This window comes from Eubalaena glacialis, chromosome 11, assembly GCF_028564815.1.
Source record: "Eubalaena glacialis isolate mEubGla1 chromosome 11, mEubGla1.1.hap2.+ XY, whole genome shotgun sequence".
NCBI classification, from domain to species: domain Eukaryota; kingdom Metazoa; phylum Chordata; class Mammalia; order Artiodactyla; family Balaenidae; genus Eubalaena; species Eubalaena glacialis.
Window position 1 is genome coordinate 21,894,898 of NC_083726.1, and position 20,399 is coordinate 21,915,296.

At 37.4% G+C, this 20,399-nt stretch overlaps 2 protein-coding genes across 6 annotated transcripts in view; one reads left to right on the top strand and one right to left on the bottom strand.

The window, feature by feature from the left end:
* Nucleotides 1-13,134, bottom strand: part of ACTR6 (actin related protein 6) — a 31,900-nt gene extending 18,766 nt beyond the window's left edge. Inside the window, exons 1-6 of the mRNA XM_061205060.1 lie at nt 12,978-13,134; nt 10,895-11,012; nt 10,261-10,329; nt 9,267-9,390; nt 7,934-8,069; nt 7,785-7,841 (exon numbers count right to left, since the gene is read on the bottom strand). Coding sequence (XP_061061043.1) covers nt 7,785-7,841; nt 7,934-8,069; nt 9,267-9,390; nt 10,261-10,329; nt 10,895-11,012; nt 12,978-13,045 — 572 coding nt within the window. The 5' untranslated portion in view covers nt 13,046-13,134. The remainder of the gene's footprint in view (nt 1-7,784; nt 7,842-7,933; nt 8,070-9,266; nt 9,391-10,260; nt 10,330-10,894; nt 11,013-12,977) is intronic.
* Nucleotides 13,135-17,146: 4,012 nt separating this feature from the next.
* BLTP3B (bridge-like lipid transfer protein family member 3B) overlaps nt 17,147-20,399 on the top strand; it is a 91,226-nt gene continuing 87,973 nt past the window's right edge. For all 5 annotated transcript variants that reach the window (XM_061205035.1, XM_061205032.1, XM_061205034.1 and 2 more), the window contains exon 1: nt 17,147-17,412. Coding sequence is in view for 4 of the 5 variants with exons in the window: in XM_061205032.1 (XP_061061015.1) it covers nt 17,369-17,412 (44 nt within the window). In the remaining variant the exon portion in view is untranslated. The remainder of the gene's footprint in view (nt 17,413-20,399) is intronic.

The following is a 20,399-nucleotide window of genomic DNA, read 5'->3' on the forward strand; positions in this document are numbered from 1 at the left end:
TTCCAAAAAATTGCAGAGGAAGGAACACTCCCAAACACATTCTATGAGGCCACCATCACCCTGATACCAAAACCAGACAAAGATACTACAAAAAAAGAAAATTACAGACCAATATCACTGATGAATATAGATGCAAAAATCCTCAACAAAATACTAGCAAACAGAATCCAACAACACATTAAAAGGATCATACACCATGATTAAGTGGGATTTATCCCAGGGATGCAAGGATTCTTCAATATACGTAAATCAATCAATGGGATAAACCATAATAACAAATTGAAGAATAAAATCCATATGATCATCTCAATAGATGCAGAAAAAGCTTTTGACAAAATTCAACACCCATTTATGATAAAAACTCTCCAGACAGTGGGCATAGAGGGAACCTACCTCAACATAATAAAGGTCATATACGACAAACCCACAGCAAACATCATTCTCAATGGTGAAAAACTGAAAGCATTTATTTCCTCTAAGATCAGGAACAAGACAAGGATGTCCACTCTCACCACTATTATTCAACATAGTTTTGCAAGTCCTAGCCACGGCAATCAGAGAAGAAAAAGAAATAAAAGGAATCCAAATCGGAAAAGAAGAAGTAAAGCTGTCACTGTTTGCAGATGACATGATACTATACATAGAGAATCCTAAAGATGCCACCAGAAAACTACTAGAGCTAATCAATGAATTTGGTAAAGTTGCAGGATACAAAATTAATGCACAGAAACCTCTTGCATTCCTATACACTAATGATGAAAAATCTGAAAGAGAAATTCAGGAAACACTCCCATTTACCATTGCAACAAAACGAATAAAATACCTAGGAATAAACCTTCCTAGGGAGACAAAAGACCTGTATGCAGAAAACTATAAGACACTGATGAAAGAAATTAAAGATGATACCAACAGATGGAGACATATACCATGTTCTTGGATTGGAAGAATCAACACTGTGAAAATGACTATACTACCCAAAGCAATCTACAGATTCAGTGCAATCTCTATCAAATTACCAATGGCATTTTTTATGGAACTAGAACAAAAAATCTTAAAATTTGTATGGAGACACAAAAGACCCCTAACAGCCAAAGCAGTCTTGAGGGATAAAAACGGAGCTGGAGGAATCAGACTCCCTGAGTTCAGACTATACTACAAAGCTACAGTAATCAAGACAATATGGTACTGGCACAAAAAGAGAAACACAGATCAATGGAACAAGATAGAAAGCCCAGAGATAAACCCACGCACCTATGGTCAACTAATCTGTGACAAAGGAGGCAAGGATATACAATGGAGAAAAGACAGCCTCTTCAATAAGTGGTGCTGGGAAAACTGGACAGCTCCATATAAAAGAATGAAATTAGAACACTCCCTAACACCATACACAAAAATAAACTCAAAATGGATTAGAGACCTAAATGTAAGGCCGGACACTATAAAACTCTTAGAGGAAAACATAGGAAGAACATTTTTGACATTAATCACAGCAAGATCTTTTTTGATCCACCTCCTAAAGTAATGGAAATAAAAAGAAAAATAAACAAATGGGACCTAATGAAACTTAAAAGCTTCTGCACAGCAAAGGAAACCATAAACAAGACGAAAAGACACCCCTCAGAATGGGAGAAAATATTTGCAAATGAATCAACAGACAAAGGATTAATCTCCAAAATATATAAACAGCTCATGCAGCTCAATATTAAAACAAACAACCCAGTCCAAAAATGGGAAGACGACCTAAATAGACATTTCTCCAAAGAAGACATACAGATGGCCAAGAAACACATGAAAAGCTGCTCAGCATCACTAATTATTAGAGAAATGCAAATCAAAACTGCAATGAGGTATCACCTCACACCAGTTAGAATGGGCATCTTCAGAAAATCTACAAACAATAAATGCTGGAGAGGGTGTAGAGAAAAGGGAACCCTCTTGCACTGTTGGTGGGAATGTAAATTGATACAGCCACTATGGAGAACAGTATGGAGGTTCCTTAAAAAACTAAAAATAGAACTACCATACCACCCAGCAATCCCACTACTGGGCATATACCCAGAGAAAACCATAATTCAAAAAGACACATACACCCCAATGTTCATTGCAGCACTATTTACAATAGCCAGGTCATGGAAGCAACCTAAATGCCCATCGACAGATGAATGGATAAAGAAGATGTGGTACATATATGCAATGGAATATTAATTACTCAGCCATAAAAAGGAACGAAATTGGGTCACTTGTAGAGACGTGGATGGATCTAGAGACTGTCCTACAGAGTGAAGTAAGTCAGAAAGAGAAGAACAAATATCGTATATTAACGCATATATGTGGAACCTAGAAAAATGGTACAGATGAACCGGTTTGCAGGGCAGAAGTTGAGACACAGATGTAGAGAACAAACGTATGGACACCAAGGAGGGAAAGCCGTGGGGGTGGTGGGGGTGTGATGAGTTGGGCGATTGGGATTGACGTGTATACACTGACATGTATACACTGATGTGTATAAAATTGATGACTAATAAAAAAAATTGATGACTAATAAATAAAAAAAGAAAAAATTTAAACATAATTTACAATTATCATTTAAAATATTTTTCTGGAATTAAATTTTCAGGTTAACTGATTTTTTAAAAATATTAAATTTTTGAATGTGTAAAATATTTTTAACTTTATGGAATACCCATTCCATTAACTTATTTAATCTCCACATTATCCCTCTGAGGGCAAACAGTCCAGTTTGCAGAAGGAAATTGACAATAGAGGTTTTAAGTGGCAAGGATTACCCAATTAAAGGGAAACATTTTCTTCCAACCATTCTGAATAGAATCTTGCTAAAATGCCTTAACTATGTGCACTTTCTTTTCCTATTAGAGAAGTACTGTTAGTCAGCAGCACACAGTAATTGACAAAAAGTAGATGCTTAAATATTTGATGAGTGAATCAGAGACAACACAGGCTTAATGTAGAAAATAGAGATGTTTCTAAAAACAAACAAAAATGTGAGATGTTTTTAAAAATATTCCTTTGAATATTTTTCTCTGCACATAGATTTTTACTTTTTATGTTTTAGCCCAAACATTATCTCATGAACATTTTCTTATGCTATTACATATTCTTTAAAAATATGATTTAATGCCTTTTCATATTTCTTTTTAAATTTAATTTTATTTACTTTTTTATACAGCAGGTTCCTATTGCCCTATCATATTTCAACCAGAGGGATCAATTAAAATGTATTTATCCATGTTCCAAATATTGAAAGTTTAGATCAGGAGGAAAAATACTCGTGTGTTTATAAACATGGACTTTGGAGTCTGAGACAGGCTTAATCACAACTTAGTAGACAAATTACTTTATCTCTTTGGGACTCAATCTCTTCAACTCTAAAAAGGTAATAAGTTCACCAACTTAATACAGCTGCAAGAAGTAAATAATTCTAATCATACATGTAAAGTGTTTAGCATAGTCCCTGTACTCAAAATATAGGCATCTTAATCGATATCTCTGATTATCCCATTATTTATTCATACTCTAGGACACATAATATGAAATACTTAGTCTCTTGGTATATTGCAAAATTGTTTACCAGAAAAGTTATTTCAAATTATACTCTGACCAGCAGCAAATAAGAGTGTCCATATCACAAATCTGTAACACCTTTTGAAAAAATTCTATTAATGTGGATTGTAAGAGTAGTATTTTAATTTGCATTTTCTCTGCTAGGATTTGCCATGAGGAAGAGGAATTCTTTTCTGTTTTGCATCCCAAGCTCCTAAATAAATGCTCAATAAATATCTGAATTGAATCTGTGATTACTACAGATGTTTAACACTTTTTATGTCTGAGAATTATCCATTTTATAATCTTTGACAGCATGTAATTCTCCAATGATTATCTATTTGTGCCACTGACCATCTGTATTCTGAAAATTATCTAACCATTTTATACTGGGGTAGTTTTTCTTATGGATTGATAAGAGCTCTTAATATATTAAAGAAAACAACCCTGTGTCATATTTCTTTCAGGTTTATTTCTCAGGATTATGTTTACTTTAGTTTTGCTTACAAAGGCTTTTGATGTACATAAGGTTTAAAATTTTTACATAGTTAAAAAACAAAAGCTGGCAAAATCTATCCTGTCCTTAAGTCAGTTGTTTTCAGACTAAACAGAGACAAAAGAGGGGCTAAGGGTGCTGGTAATATTCTGCTTGTACTGTGTTCTGGTTACATGAGTGTATTCACTTTGTGAAAATTCACTGAGTTGTACACTCATGGTCTTATACTTCTTTGTATGTATGGTTTACTTCAATAAAAAGTTTACTTTAAAAAGAAGTTGTAAGAAAATACACCCTTTGTTACTCCTTCCACTGTTTTTTTTTTTTTAAATAAATTTATTTATTTATTTATTTTTGGCTGCGTTGGGTCTTTGTTGCTGAGCATGGGCTTTCTCTAGTTGCGGCGAGTGGGGGCTACTCTTCATTGCAGTGTGTGGGCTTCTCATTGCAGTGGTTTCTCTTGTTGCACAGCATGGGCTCTAGGAGTGCGGGGTTCAATAGTTGTGGCACGTGAGCTCAGTAGTTGTGGCTTGCGGGCTCTAGAGCGCAGGCTCAGTAGTTGTGGTGCACGGGCTTAGTTGCTCTGCGGCACGTGGGATCTTCCCAGACCAGGGCTCAAACCCGTGTCCCCTGCCTTGGCAGGCAGATTCTTAACCACTGCACCACCAGGGAAGCCCTCTTCCACCGTTTTTATGCTTAACAACTCAGTTAAATATTTCTTGTTGTTTTATTTTTATATTTAAGTCTTACAACCATCTGAACTTTAGTGCATGAGGCAAAGTAAAATCTTAATTTTTCTCCAAACAGGCAACTTTCCCTGTATCCTTTCTTCAACAGTTACTCCCCTCCTCATTGGTTTCTGATGCTTTGTTTAATATGTAATTACTTTTTTATTTTTACATATAATGTTTGATTTAGGATCAACAATTCAGTGTCACTGATCTGTCAGTTAATTCTTGTTTTAAAAAAAATATTTATTTATTTATTTAATTTGGCTGCGCTGGGTCTTAGTTGCAGCACGTGGGATACTAAGTTGTGGCATGCGAACTCTTAGTTGTGGCATGCATGTGGGACCTTGTTCCCTGACCAGGGATCGAACCCAGGCCCCCTGCATTGGGAGCACAGAGTCTTAACCACTGCACCACCAGGGAAGTTCCTGTCAGTTAATTCTTATACAAGTGTCACCTTAATTTAATTATTACAGTTTTAAATTTTTTATCATCTACTAGAGAAGTCTCTTTTCATTATCATTCTTTTTCATCAGTATTTCTAGCTGTTCCTGCCAGCTTCTTCTCTTCAAGTTGGACTTCAACAGCCTTGCTTTTAAAAATATATGAATTTTTTTTCATTCAGTGTTTCATTCAGAAGGACTAAGTATATAGGCTTTGGACTCAAACTGCCTGGGTTTTGGTTAATGTCCTCATCTGTATCAGCCTTCCCTTACCTTTCTAGTTTGCTGTTTCCGGAAAAGGGAATTAAATATCTAAACTTTTTGAAGCTGAGCCTAATTCTATTTGGTTTCATAATGAGTAACATTCACATAATCATAATATTGTAAATACTATTTATAACTTTTCTATTTTTAAAATTAATCTATAATCAAGGCAAGAAGACTTAACTATATTAAAGAGCATTATGTAAATATTATAAATCTCAATAATTAAGAAGAAATGGTATAGCAATGAAAAAAGTCAATCTCTAAAGGTTACGTACTATATGATTCTGTTTGTCTAACATTCTTGAAATAATAGAACTATAGAAATGGAAAGCAGATTAGCGATTGCCAAGATACTGGGACAAGGTGGGGGAGCAAATATAAAGGGGGAGCACATAGGAGTTCCTTTGTAATGGTGGAACAGTTCTGTATCTTGACTGTGGCGGTGTTTATGAGTCTATACATGAGATAAAAATCACACAGAACTACACGCAGACAAGTGCATGTAAAAAATAGTGAAGGGCTTCCCTGGTGGCGCAGTGGTTAAGAATCTGCCTGCCAATGCAGGGGACACGGGTTCAAGCCCTGGTCTGGGAAGATCCCACATGCCGCGGAGGAACTAAGCCCATGCACCACAACTACTGAGCCTGCGCTCTAGGGCCCATGAGCCACAACTACTGAGCTCACGTGCCACAACTACTGAAGCCCTCGCACCTAGAGCCCGTACTCCACAACAAGAGAAGCCACCGCAATGAGAAGCCTGTGCGTCGCAACTAGAGAAAAGCCCGCATACAGCAACAAAGACCCAACACAGCCAAAAATAAAATAAATTTATTAAAAAATTTTAAAAAAATAGTGAAAACTGAATATAATCTGTAGTCTGGTTAACAGTATTGCACCAACGTTAATTTTATCATTTTTATGTTGTACTAGTTATATAAAATGTCACTAAGGGTACACAGGGCTCTGTGTACTATTCTTGCAACTTCCTGTGTCTGTATTTCAAAATAAAAAGTTTTTTTTTTTAAATGCGCTAGAGCTGGGTAAGACAGCTCTAAGGGGATTGGGCTTCTTTTGGCGGTAATGAAATGTTCTAAAATTGATTGTGGTGATGGATGCATATGCTAAAAACCATTGAACTATACACTTTAAATGGGTGAATTGTATGGTATGAGAATTATATCTCAATAAAGCTGTTTAAAAAAGTAATGATACATCTGAGAGAAAGAAAAGGAGGGAAGAAAGTTAGAAGGAAATGTAGATGCACTTATTTTCACATATAACACAGAGGGAAGCCAAAAGATACTGACAGTATCATACCGGCCAAAGTTAATGCAGCAAAAACTGAGATTTAAGAATTCTACTTATGTTTTTAAACACAATAAAATTAAAAATAATAGCATTAATAAAATTTAGGAGGCAGGAGAAGAGTTGGCACGTGATTAAGTACACTAATTCTTCATCTTTTTTTTTTTTTTTTTTTTTTTTTTAAATTTATTTATTTATTTTTATTTATTTATTTATTTATGGCTGTGTTGTGTCTTCGTTTCTGTGCGAGGGCTTTCTCTAGTTGCGGCAAGCGGGGGCCACTCTTCATCGCGGTGCGCGGGCCTCTCACTATCGCGGCCTCTCTTGTTGCGGAGCACAGGCTCCAGACGCGCAGGCTCAGTAGTTGTGGCTCACGGGCCCAGTCGCTCCGCGGCATGTGGGATCCTCCCAGACCAGGGCCCGAACCCGTGTCCCCCGCATCGGCAGGCAGACTCCCAACCACTGCGCCACCAGGGAAGCCCAATTCTTCATCTTTTAATAGTGGACAGTCAACTAATATTGGCTAATCCAGAAACATATCAATATATTATTAAGGCTTATAGAGATTAAAAAAGAATAAAAGATAAATAAAGTTGAAATATTATGCTGTGTATGGAGTAAAACTGACATGAGAAATGGAAAGGGAAGGCAGAGATTTATTTTCTGTTTGGATCCTTATTTCCTTATACACATTTTTAAATTTGTTTTACGAGGTACATGTACATTTGTAATTTTAAAATATAATTAATGTATTAAGCTCTCTAGAATTTGGAAATGTCTTTTTGGTGGACACTACCATTTCATATGTTAGAAATCTTTTCAACTTGAACATCATTAGTATTTATATATGTGATATAGTCTTTTAAGCAATAATATAGAATTGTCACCTGAACTTAGAACAAAAGGTAAGGAATAATTTTAAATTACTTTAAAAAGTTCACCCCCAGCATCCCATCCTCCCAAAGAATCAAAGCTAAGTATTACCTGTAAGATATAATCTCTTTTAGATGATTGGTTAGGAGTTTTCCTCCCACATTTATCCTAAAAAGGGAGAATTCAAATTTGCTTCAGTTTATTACACATTTCATTCAGTTTTATTCTAAGAAATAAGATGAAAATTGAATGCAACTCACCGAATAATTGCTTCTTTTTTCTTTTTACTTCTACAATAAGGAACTATATGTGTAAAGGAATATCCACTATCTACAATGATACAGCATAATTCGGAAGGATTATCTCGGAAATACCTATGTGCACTGAGAGCCCCAGCTATTTAAAAAAAATGATAAAGAAAAAATAAACACACTGAATAAGAGTATAATTAATTTAAAGCAATAAATAAAGAAAGGTAGCAAACTAAAACAAGCAGAAAGACAAAAACTTTATTTATAAGAAAAATGTTAATTTAAAATAACATTCCTAATTCTGTCACAAGCTCTTTATAATGCTTAAACTTTAAAACATGATATCTTTTGTGGAAAATGATAAAAAATTTGTGATCAACTTTTAAAGGTAAATATTCACTTCACAGTTTATAATAATTATTTTAATAGCAGATAATTTTACTGAGCATTTATTACATGCCGGGCACTATTCTAAACTCCATGAGTGTGTGTGTTTTAATCCTCACAACAATCCCATTTCACAGATGAAGAAAGTGAAGCACAGAGAAGTTAAATAATGTGCCCAAGGTCACATGATTAGAAAGTAACAGAGCTAGGATTCAAACACAGGCAGTGTGACTCCAGAGCAGGGTTTCTCAACTTTGGAACTCCTGACATTTTGGGCCAGATAACTCCTTGTTGTCGGGGGTTTTACTGTGCATTGTGAGATGTTTAGCAGCATCTGTGTCCTCTACACATTAGATGCCAGTAGCACCCTCCCAGTTGTGACAACGAAAAATGTCTCCAGACTTTGTCAAATGTCCCCAGGAGCAAAAATCACCCTTGGCTGAGAACACTGTTTTAGAGATTATGCTCCTAACCATTACAGTATACTGTTGCTTATACAGACTTAAATTCTACAAGCTAAATATGTGTATACTTTCTTTGTACAGTCATGTAATGTGATTCTAGCCTTTAGTAAACTTACTTCTAGATAATATTTACAGATTGTCTTCCCTCATATTGGCAGCCTGAGCTATTAACATTATTTCAAACAATAATAATAACAATAGCAGACACATCAGTGACAGAAAAGACAACTAACTCAGAAACAATAATCTTTCAGAGATTAGAAATATGTGGCTAGTAACTTCATTAGGGAGAAATATCCTATCAGTAAAAAGATAAAGTAAGACAAGTCTGACTAGATAATCTCTAAGGGTCCATCGAGTTTTTAAATTCCAGGTTTAATTTCCTTCAAATCAAAAAGAATGTCACCCAATATTCTTGGACCTTAAGTGTTTCTTTACTCTAGTCATATTCATATTCACATAATTCAATTTCAATAAAAACTTTAACTCACCATTTACTCTTAATACTGCTTGAAACTGGTATTCTTCAAATAAGATTTCATTCATTGATTCTTGAATTGAAGTGAAGTTAAAATATGGTTCTGTGATAATAATATTAGTGTCTAAAAAATCAACCTATGTGAGGAAAAAAATTCTCAAAGTTTTGTAACTTTGTAGTCATAATTATAAGTACTTGTTTTACATATATAAACACATTTATTTAATCCTCACAATAATCCTAGGAGACACGTCTTACTATTATTCCCTTTTAAAAGGTGAGCAAACTGAGGCACAAAAGAGTTGAATGAGTTACGAAGGTCCATATAACTAGTCAGTGACATACCTAGGATTTGAACTTGGGAAGTCTGGTTACAGAATACATGCACTTTAACTATTATATAATTTTAACTCTCTTAATGGTAGCATTGATAAAATGGTACTGTCAAATTGTTTAAAGATAATTATGCAAAAGTAATAAATGATACAACTACAGGCACTGGGGATGTTATTTTGTTTTTAAAAGTTAAAAGGTGAGAAGCTTTAGAATATTTAACGTTTACATAATTCTCTCCCACACACTCTTAAGAAGCATTAAAATTTGAACATTTTCTCAGTATACCTAAAGTCACACTAAAGATATTAAAAGCACAAAATTTTAACATTGTATCATTCACACATTCAGATATATCAGCAAAAATATTTTACTGTGAAAAAAAATTAGACAGTGAATTGGTCTAAGAATAGCAGAAATCTGAAGTAAAAATTTTAATCTTAAGTTTCATACAGACTATCTCTTCTCAACTTCAAATTCCACTTCACAATGGAAATTCCATTCACTTGCACGTATTTGAAAATCAAAGCTAAGCACAGTAGATTAAGTGACTTAAATATATATAAGAAACATATTCAAAAATTTATAAATCTTAAGATATAAGTACAGATTTAAATTTTTCATTTGAATAAGACATGGAAATAGAAATTTGAATACATACTCCAATTTGTTACCTGATACATTTCTTTTCCAAAAAGGTAATCCCAGACTTGTCTTTGAACATCCCAATTCACCAAGTAGCCCTAAAAAATTTGTTTTATGAATTTAATTATCAAAAATATTTGAACAATTTTTTAAAAATCAGATTAATATATTCTAAATCACTGATTCTTATCTCTCTATGGTCACATTCACCAGTCTAATGCTGTTTGAATTTCAAACCTATTATATTGGTATGTTTTTCTCCTTTTAGAAATTCAAAATATTACAAACTAAGAATAACCAAAATATCAAGGGTTCAAAAGACACCTCTCTATACTCTTTTTCTTTAATGTGTTCGTTACATTTAGCTTTAACATAAACAAGTAAAATTCAGTACCCACAATCAGTAACTAAATCATGGTCATTTATTTTTATTTATTGAAGTATAGTTGATTTTTTTCATTGAAGTATAATTAATCATGGTCATTTTTTTAACATGACAATTTAAATTAAACTTTTGATTTTAATAAGATCTTAATTAAAATTTAAATAACTTTTTCTCTGATATCCAAAAATATTTTCATACATACAAAATCTTAAATATACATTCCAAATTATCCTTCAATTTAGGTCTTTAATGCTAGAAATGACATACAGTTGAATTACCTTTTGAAAAGGAAGAATATAAAAGAGTCCAGAAGGATCCTTTATTTCATCTATCTGGTTAGCAGTAAAAGTTTTAAGACGTGCCGTTTTTGACCTGAACTGACAGTTAGGAATAACTCTATAAACAAAGAAACAAATAATGTAATTATTCCCTAAATACTTAGTTCCTAAAAATACATTTACCTAACCACCACCCTTGATGTCAAAAAATATCCAAAACCAGTTTTTCTCATTCTGTCTCCAAAAAATTTTTACATGTCTTTTTTTTTTTTTTTAAAGGTTCTAGTATATACCAGTTCTGTACTGGACCCATTATCTTTCTCAAATAATCTCCAGGACATCCTTACGGGTGGGTATTGGTTCTGCCACTGCACAGAGGTGAAGAGGGGCTGAGGTAAAGTTCCTGGAAGATTCTTAATACCATTCTGGTAACAAAAAAAAAAAATTTGCAAGTTCAAAATTCTGACCATAAAGTTAAGTTTCCATGGAGTCAAAGATTTTCAATCAGCAAGATGCTATAAGGTACAGACGTAGGAAGTATTTTTAAATATGGTTGCTACGCACCATGAGTTTACAATCTGGTTAGGAAGACAAACTAGAACCATTATCCATCATACATGTGTACACATGTATGTGTGTGTGTATGCGTGTGTGTGTGTGTGCATATATATGCACACACATACAGAGAAAGGGACAGAGAGAGAGAAAGTGAAGGGGAGCATAATTTGTCACCCCAAAATATTCCATTTTGGTATAAGGATTATTTTGCGCTAAAGGCGATTAAAATCCTTGCATTAATTGGGATAATACTGTAAAAATGTTTTACACCTGATTATTTCACTTACGATGCTGTCATTTTCTCTATGTTTAAATAGTCTTCAAGGACATAATTTTAAACAATATATTTTTTAATTTGTTTATTGTATTTATTTTTGGTTGCATTGGGTCTTCACTGCTGCGCACAGGCTTTCTCTAGTTGTGGCGATTGGGGGCTACTCTCTTCGTTGTGGAGCACGGGCTCTAGGCGTGCAGGCTTCAGTAGTTGTGGCACGCGGGCTCAGTAGTTGTGGCTCACCAGCTTAGTTGCTCCGCAGCATGTGGGATCTTCCCAGACCAGGTCTCAAACCCGTGTCCCCTGCATTGGCAGGCGGATTCTTAACCACTGCGCCACCAGTGAAGCCCAAGGACATAATTTTAAAACCTGCCTTGTAGTCAATCATATGGTTGTATTACAATTTTAGTCAATTTACTGTTCTTGATTATTTAGCTTGCTTCTCCCCCCACCTTTGTGTCACCATACACAATGTCTATACATGATATAGAGTATTCTGCACCTATTCTTATCAAGACTTCTAAATTATTCCTTAAGTAACTGATAACAGAACTGCTGTCAAAGGATGAGAACAATGATACACATTGCCAAAATAAGACTGTAACAATATACATTCCTATGCAGTTTGTCCTCTAAAAAAAGAAAAAGGAAAGGAGGGAGGAAGGGAAAAAGTCCCCTGTGAATACTCTAGAGCAAAAGCGTGTCTTTTAATTTGCTTAGTCTCTACTCAAACATAGTTTATGAATGCCAGTGTAGTATTTGAGTCTGATCAACCAGGTCAGCCAATGAGCACTTAGAAGGGCTAAAGTACAAAGCCTTCAAAGTCTACAGCCACTGAAACAGCGGTTTTTACACTTTGGGGGGCCATGGAACCCTTTAAGAATCTTATGAAAGCTATGATCGCGTCCCCCCAAAAATGCATATACACACAAAACGTTGCCCACGATTCCTGAGGGTTCATGAACTTTGTGTACGGACCCCTCTGTCGGGAACCGCTTCCTTAGAAGCCTGTTTTCCTGAACTATTTCCTGTTACGAAACGAAACACGTCCCACTTCCGGGGCCACGTAGCCCAAAGTTAGTAACAAAGTCCCACTTCAAAGCATTCAAACTACCCAATTCCAACCAGAGCATCCCTCTGCCTGAGGGCCGCGCGGGGGCGTTTGCAGTTTACAGACGTCCCAAGATGAAGCGTAACATACGTAACTACTAGGCATATATGCTTTGTCCCTCGGAGGAAGCGAACACTTACGAGACATTTTCATGGCTGTAACCGATTTTGGCGTTGTAGGCTCCGTTATCCAGCACTAAGGTCGTCATTTTAGCACTAACCGCAGTTGCTTTCTTTTCCCGACCCCTCTGCTCACGCTTTTTCCGGCACTCTATGGTTGCACCCACGGAGCGTACGGGCGCTTCCGGTCTCCCTTAGCAACTGAGGACGCCGGAAGCCAGAGATTGCGCTGCCGCCCAGCATGCCAGCAGTAGTCGTACCGTGCTTCCTATCTCAACCCGTTTACGTCTTGGCCAGATCCAATAAGAGAGAAAACGCTGGTTTTCTTCGCCCAATGTGTGATTGTTCTTTACTTTTGTAGGTTGTGTCGCTCTTGGGAGTTTCTTCTAACCCCTATAACGAACCATCTTTGTGGGGGTTTGGGGGGGAAGGTTGTGGGTGGGTGTGTGTTCGAATAGTATTGTTCAGACAGTGAAGTCTTTTGAAGAATAAATTGCAAAGCCATACGCAGCACGAAATTGGATATGAAGACTCTTCAGCTTCATTGCCCGCCACTGCCCTTCTGACTGTTGGATCCAACCGCCCTGTTACAAACACGGAACACGTCAACACGTCAACCGCCTCGCTTTTTTAACTCACAGGTTTTCCCTGTCTGCTTGTTCTTCTGGACGGAGCTTTGTGTCTTATTTATCTAAAAAAGCTTCTCGACTTCTGACACACTCCTCCTTTCCCCTTCCTGAAATTAGGTGTTCCTCCTATGTGTTCCCCCAATGTCTTGGGCTCACTCGTCTATATCGTAATGGTTAAGAGAACGAATTTTAGGTTGGAATCCGGACTCTGCCACAAAATGGCTGTGTAACCTTGGGCGATAAAGATAAGGGTTAATACTTACACAGGGCTTAATGCGTGTGGTTAAATTGTTCTAAGAGCTTTATGTATATTTACTAATTTAATCTTTACAATTTATGAAGTAGGTCTTATTATTGAAATCAAAGATAGTAGTTAAGAGTGCAGTCTCTGCATTCAAACTCCTGGGTCAAATCCTGGCTCTGCCACTACGTGTTTTGGACAGGTTAGTTAACCTCTCTACACCTTACCTTCCTCATCTGTAGAATGGAATACTATAATTATCCCCCCTTGCAGAATTGTTTTATGAAGAGTAAATGATAAAAGTCAAGTACCTGTTAGTAATTATCATCATCATCATCCTTTTATCATGTGATCATTCTGTTACCTTTGCCATGGCAAACTCCTTTAAGTCAGGCACTCTATTGGTGTCTATATTCCTTTGTATCAAAAAGTCATTGAAAGTCCAAAGTTAGTTACGTCCAACTTTAGTCATTCTATTTTCTCTAATAATATTAAATTGATAGGATCCCCCATGTAAAAAATATTTTATCAGTCTTGCATCACAGAGTAACCATCATTTCTATTCACCTCTCATCTTTCAAAATAGGCTCTTTCAAAAAGCTTCCCTTTTCACTTTCCTTCATATTTACCTGATCCTGGATCAAGATCATTTTTGTTCTTGGCTTCAGCTATCATTGAATACCAATAAATCCTAAAGAAGAATTTCTACCCCCAACTGCAACCTAAATGTTTCTATCCAGGGGTCCTGAGATAACCTTAAAGGTAACAAATCCAAAACAATTTTATCTCCAAAACTGCTTATTTCACCTATATTACTTGTCTCAATTAGTGGTGTGCCCCAATATCTACCCAGTGCCCCAAACTAAAAACCTCAGTAAACTTCAACTCCAATCCTTGTCTTAATCTCTGGAATTTGTCCTTGACCCTTTTTTGTTTGTTTACCTTTACTGATACTGCCTTATCTCTCACCAAAAATAGTAATGCTGCCGCCTTCTCAAGGCTCCTGTCTCCATTCTCTTCTCATGATCTGTCCTCTGTACTGCCAGTATGGTTATCAGAATATTTTTCTAAATCAGAGATCTGATCATCTTCCCCAAATTCAGTCACCATAGAAGTCTCCCAAGACTTGACACTGCCTATGAAATAACGTCCATACATCTGCAATCTCATCCCCCTTCAACCCATCCTACACTGTGTGCTGGTAAATGTTTAACAACCGGATCTCCAAGAAAAAAGTCCTGATTTGTAGTGTTTACCATTTTTTGTGGTGAAAATACTGTCATAATGGCTGATTTCAAGCTTTCCTGAACTCACCAAACACCAGAACACAAAGCTGGGAAGAGATGTGCACAACTGGTTCTCATGAGTCAGTATAAGCCAGTTTCAGCACAGACTGTTCAGTAAAAGCCCTGGCTCTATTCACTTTCACACCATGCACTCTCCCCTCCCAGGTTTTAGTACAAAGAATCTCAAGCATGTAACTATTACTTTTCAAATACATGTATATTTTGACAATGTGTAATTTTAAAAGTTAAAAATATCACTCTGATAATAAACACATAATGAACATGTGCAACAGATATAAGTCACATTAATGAGTGAACTAACTTTATACCCTATCTTGTTGGTTCTTGCCAATATGAGTTAACAAATCTTTGATGCACATTCATTATATATTTGTATGACAGTCACGTTTTTAACTTTTTGAAAATCATACTTTGAGAATTAAATAGCAATTAACAAAAATGTAAATTTAAACCACAGTTGTGTCTGGCATTCTCTAAGTACTTAAACTTCATTAGCTTAATCCTCACAACAACCACATAGCTAAAAATCCACAGAGCAAAGTTTCAAATCCAAGTCTGACTTCAGGGCCAGTCCTTTTAACTTTAAACTGACATTCTCACCTTTGAAATAATATATCCACTGTAAATCCATCTCTGGCTAAACAAGATAGAATCACTCCATCCCTTATGTTTTCATAGCACTTTGCTTCTATTTTCAATTATGCTAAGGATAATAATAGCATTATTAAGAGCTTGACATATGCTAGGCACTTTGTTCAACACTATATATGCATAATCTCATTTAATCCTCACAAAATTGTGTTAGATACTATTATCTCCAATAGATGAGGTAACTGAGGCTGAGATTGAAATAACTTGCCCAAGTTTACACAGCTACAAAATGGTCAAGCAAGGCTTTGAACAAGAGTCTAATGATAGAGCTCAAGGTCCTAGCACTAGGAATTTACCTTCCGTCTGAGGCTGTTAACTCTTTGATGGCAGAAACAGGTTTTGTTTGTTTAGGATACCTAGTTACTTGAAGAGTGCCTCATTTATACTACATTATAAATGTTAAGTGAGTAAACAGTCAATCCACATATATCCTTTCCCTTGCTTGAAAAGGGTCAGGTGTTGGACTCTATGTGTACACTATCCCCTGGCCATCACCATAGACACCCACAGCATTTTCTGATACATCCCTCAGAGGTAGTGTTATTCTCCCCTCCCCCACTTTTAGATGTCACTGGGTGGTCATTTTCACCTCTGTAAAATGTTGGTTTGGGGCTGGTTGGGATGAAGGTGCAGAGCTGTAATAGTTCTCCCTGCTATTTCAACAATTTCCTTCCTTTACATAGAAATTTTTAAGTGAAATTTTACATCCTTATTTCTTTAGATACAACAACCTAGTGAGTTGGGTAAGGCTGATATTATTAATCTATTGTATAGAAGATTAAACTGAAGCTAAAAGTAAGTAAATTATTTTCTCCAGCTTAACACAGCTAGAAAATACTAGAGCCAGGTCTTAAATTTAGGCCTTCTAATTCCCAGGTCCTGGGTTCTATTAAGACACATTATCAACTGTTACTTCTCTTAGAATTTCTAGAGGAAACATCAAATTATAGCATTTAGCCGGGGGAAAAGCAGAATATCTAAGCAAAGGATAAGACACTGAGGCAAGAATATGAAGAAAGCTGAGTAGGTAAAGAAAGCAAAGCAATTAGAGCCGTTTGTGGAGCAAATTCTGACAGGGAAATGAAAAAGAGAAGATGTGGATGAAGAACTCAGTGATGGAGACGGGAACATGACTAGAGTGTGGGGACGGAGGTCTAAAACCCAAGAAGCTTCTGGGTTGGGAGTCAAAGCACCCAACAGCGTCAGGGCAGCAGACGACCAGCGCACTAGTCCCAGGGGCGGAGGCGGGGCAGCAAGAGCCCGTCCGGAGCCTGCGTTGCCCCGCCCCGCCCCGCCCCGCCCCGCCCCGAGCCCGCCCCGCTCCGGCCCTCCGGCAGATCTCTTAGGTGATGCTGCAGTCAAGATGGCGCCGGCGGCGGCCGCGGCTGCCTGAGCGCAATGCTCCCGGTCCCTGGCGGCAGCGGTGGCGGCTGTGGCCTCGGCCGGGGCCTCAGGTCTGTCCCGGGCGTGAGTGCTCACGCGCCTCTCCTCCGGCCGGGTTAACCCAGACAAAGAGGAGACGGCCACGAAGAGAGGAGGCAGTGAGGAACGGAGAGAGAGCGCGGCGCCCCCCGCTTCGGCACCATGGCTGGGCTCATCAAGAAACAGATCCTGAAGCACCTCTCCAGGTCAGTCAGAGCCTCGGACGTGGGCGCCAGTCCGCTTCCGCCCTAGTCGGTTATCAGAGGCAACCTGCGGCTTCGGGGGCGGCGGGGACTGGCAGCCGAGCGGGAGGCGACCCTCGGGCTCCCCGCTCCAGTCCGGGCAGAGGTCGCTGCCCCGGATCTCCCGTCGCCTGCGGCGCCCAGGACTGGCCTCACGAGTCAGTGTCCTGACGGGTTCGCCCCCGGACGGGTTCATCCCTGGATGGGTTCGCCCCTGTACGGGTTCTCTCTCCCGGCTGGCTCGCGGAGGAGCGTGTTGGGCTGCCGGGGGAGGCTGCGGACTGGGATCGTCGCCACACGGCGTCTGGGGGCGTTTGGAGGACCCCTCTCGGGCGGTCCTGCGCGGAGGCTGCAGATGGTCTGTCACCCAGGTGCCCGGTGTCTGCTTGCCTCCATTCGGAGCTGAGTGGTTCCGTTAACCGAGGGCATCTGGCGCAGTGTGGACTGTTAGGGCTGAGAATTGTTTTCTCACTGAAATGTTAACCTTGTTATTGTTCTGAATTCACCTTACCTCGCCGTTCCCAGTCTGATGCATTAGAGGGTGTGCCTGTTTGCACAGTTAGGATTTGTTTTAGGTAAATAATCAGTTACCAGCTTTGGCGAGTTCTTTCTGGAGTCGTTTTAGCCCCACATCATTCGTACAAAGCAATTTTTTTGTTTTTTTTGTTTTTGTTTTTTGCTTTATTTTAATCTAAGACCCATAAATTCAGGGAGTCAACATCTGTGGTAATAAACCCAAAACTTGTCATTCTTTCCATTTCGTAACGCGGTTTTAGTCAGAATCATGACTCAGTAAAGCTGGCAGTTTGTTACTGCCCCTGACTTCTCCATATTTGTCTCAAGACACAGGCTAAATGTAGGATCTTGTTTGCAAGTTGTTAACAGCGAATTCAAAGTGCTTAGTTATGACCCTTTTCTCTGTTATTTGTCTGTAAGTTAATGATTAATTTTAACCGATTTTAGGAAAACACTTGGGTGTGATGATATACTTTCGTAGTACAGACAATTCTTGATTTTCCAAATCGTTGTATACCACAGGTTATATATTAGGGAACAAAACCATTATTTCTGTGATTCAGCAAATATTTTCCTCACTCATAACATTGAATAAGATATATTTTTTTAAAGTAACAAATTATAGCAGCATTTATGAATCTGCATTTCTTAACATTATCACTAATTGGAAAGTTTCTTTTAAAATTGTCCTTGTAGTCCAATAATGAATTATCTCACTTTGGAAGATTTTATCTTTATTATTATTTTTTATGATTTAAGTAAGATCTGACTTATCAGATGTCCTCCAGCCTTTCTCATACTCAGTTCCCACAAGAAAATTCAGACCTATAGAAAATGATTTGAATTTCTATTTTCTCACTCTCCCAAGGATGATAGTACTTAGCTAGTTCCATTCTAGATGCATAGGAGAAAAGTTTGTTCAGTCATTGAGTGCCTTAGGGCATTAGAGTTTAATTCTTTTGTAGAACTCCAGTGTGGAAGGACTCTTAAAAATTAGTTGTAAAGGTAATGGCTAACTTCACAAAACAGACACATTCAGAATTGAGCCTTGAGGATTCCTTTTTTGTTTGTTTTATTTATTTTTTAAACATCTTTATTGGAATATAATTGCTTTACAATGGTGTGTTAGTTTCTGCTGTATAACAAAGTGAATCAGCTGTACATATACATATATCCCCATATCCCCTCCCTTTTGCGTCTCCCTCCCACCCTCCCTACCCCACCCCTCTAGGTGGTCACAAAGCACCGAACTGGTCTCCCTGTGCTATGCAGCTGCTTCCCACTAGCTAACTATTTTACATTTGGTAGTGTATATATGTCAATGCCACTCTCGAGGATTACTTTTTAATCTGTATGATTTTTAATAGCTGTGTCGTAAATAATAATGATTTTTTTGAGATGAGTTTTTGAAGCACTTGAGTTTTCAGTTATTTCACATTTCAGAACTTCCTTAAGTCAGACGTACTGAAGAGCATCAAATTCATATTCTTGGTTAAAATATTAATCTTACTGCTGTTGCTGTCATTTGTCATCTCCTAAGAAAAATACAGTTATTTATAAACAAAAAGGATGACAGTAGAAGAAACAAGGTGGATGTCGTGATAAATTATAGTTACTCAAGTAGGAATGAACTTTTGAAATTACCTGGGTCAAGCTTAATTTTACAGGTTATTCAGTAATGAAGATGTCACTATACTGATCTAATCATCTGGAACACAGTTTGATAGGAAATACTTAGAACATATCACCTTCCAATACCTTTCTTATGGCCAGTGAATGGAACTCATGGCACCTTCTTAACGGAGGGCTTACCTGACCATACTCTTCTCTGTAGTGCTCATTCTCATCTGTCATAATATATACTTATTTATTTGCAGTTCGTTTGTCTTCTCCACTGAATGTAAATTCCATGAGGACAGGGATTTTTGTTGTTGTTGTTTGTTTTTTGGAGTCTAGAATAATGTAGGCACTCAACGACTATTTTTTGAATGAATGCATGAATGACAACAATGAACTGACTCTCCCTCACATTGCTGTTTTTTTTAACTAAGGCAAGACTATAAGCCACCAATATTATTGCAGATATTGGGCATGGCCAATTTTCCTGTGATTTTAGGGAATAATGGGCAATTGAATCATTGAATAAATGTGGTGCCGGTGTACTGGAAAGGAAGGACTAGGAAAATGACCCTTTATATAAGGGGTCTTCCAGTAAGGAAGACTATCTAGGAAGCAACAGGAGAAAGAGAGTGCTTACTCTGAGCCTTGAGATTGAAGTATGGTGAAATTGTAAGGTTAAAACCAGGTTTACTCAGATATAGGGGCTTAAGAAACTGGTATATTGGAAAAGTATGAAAGGGGAATTATTCTTAAGAGATTAACAAATGCTTTAAGCAAATGCTGAACTATTTGAGAAGTGTAAATCTATATACTTG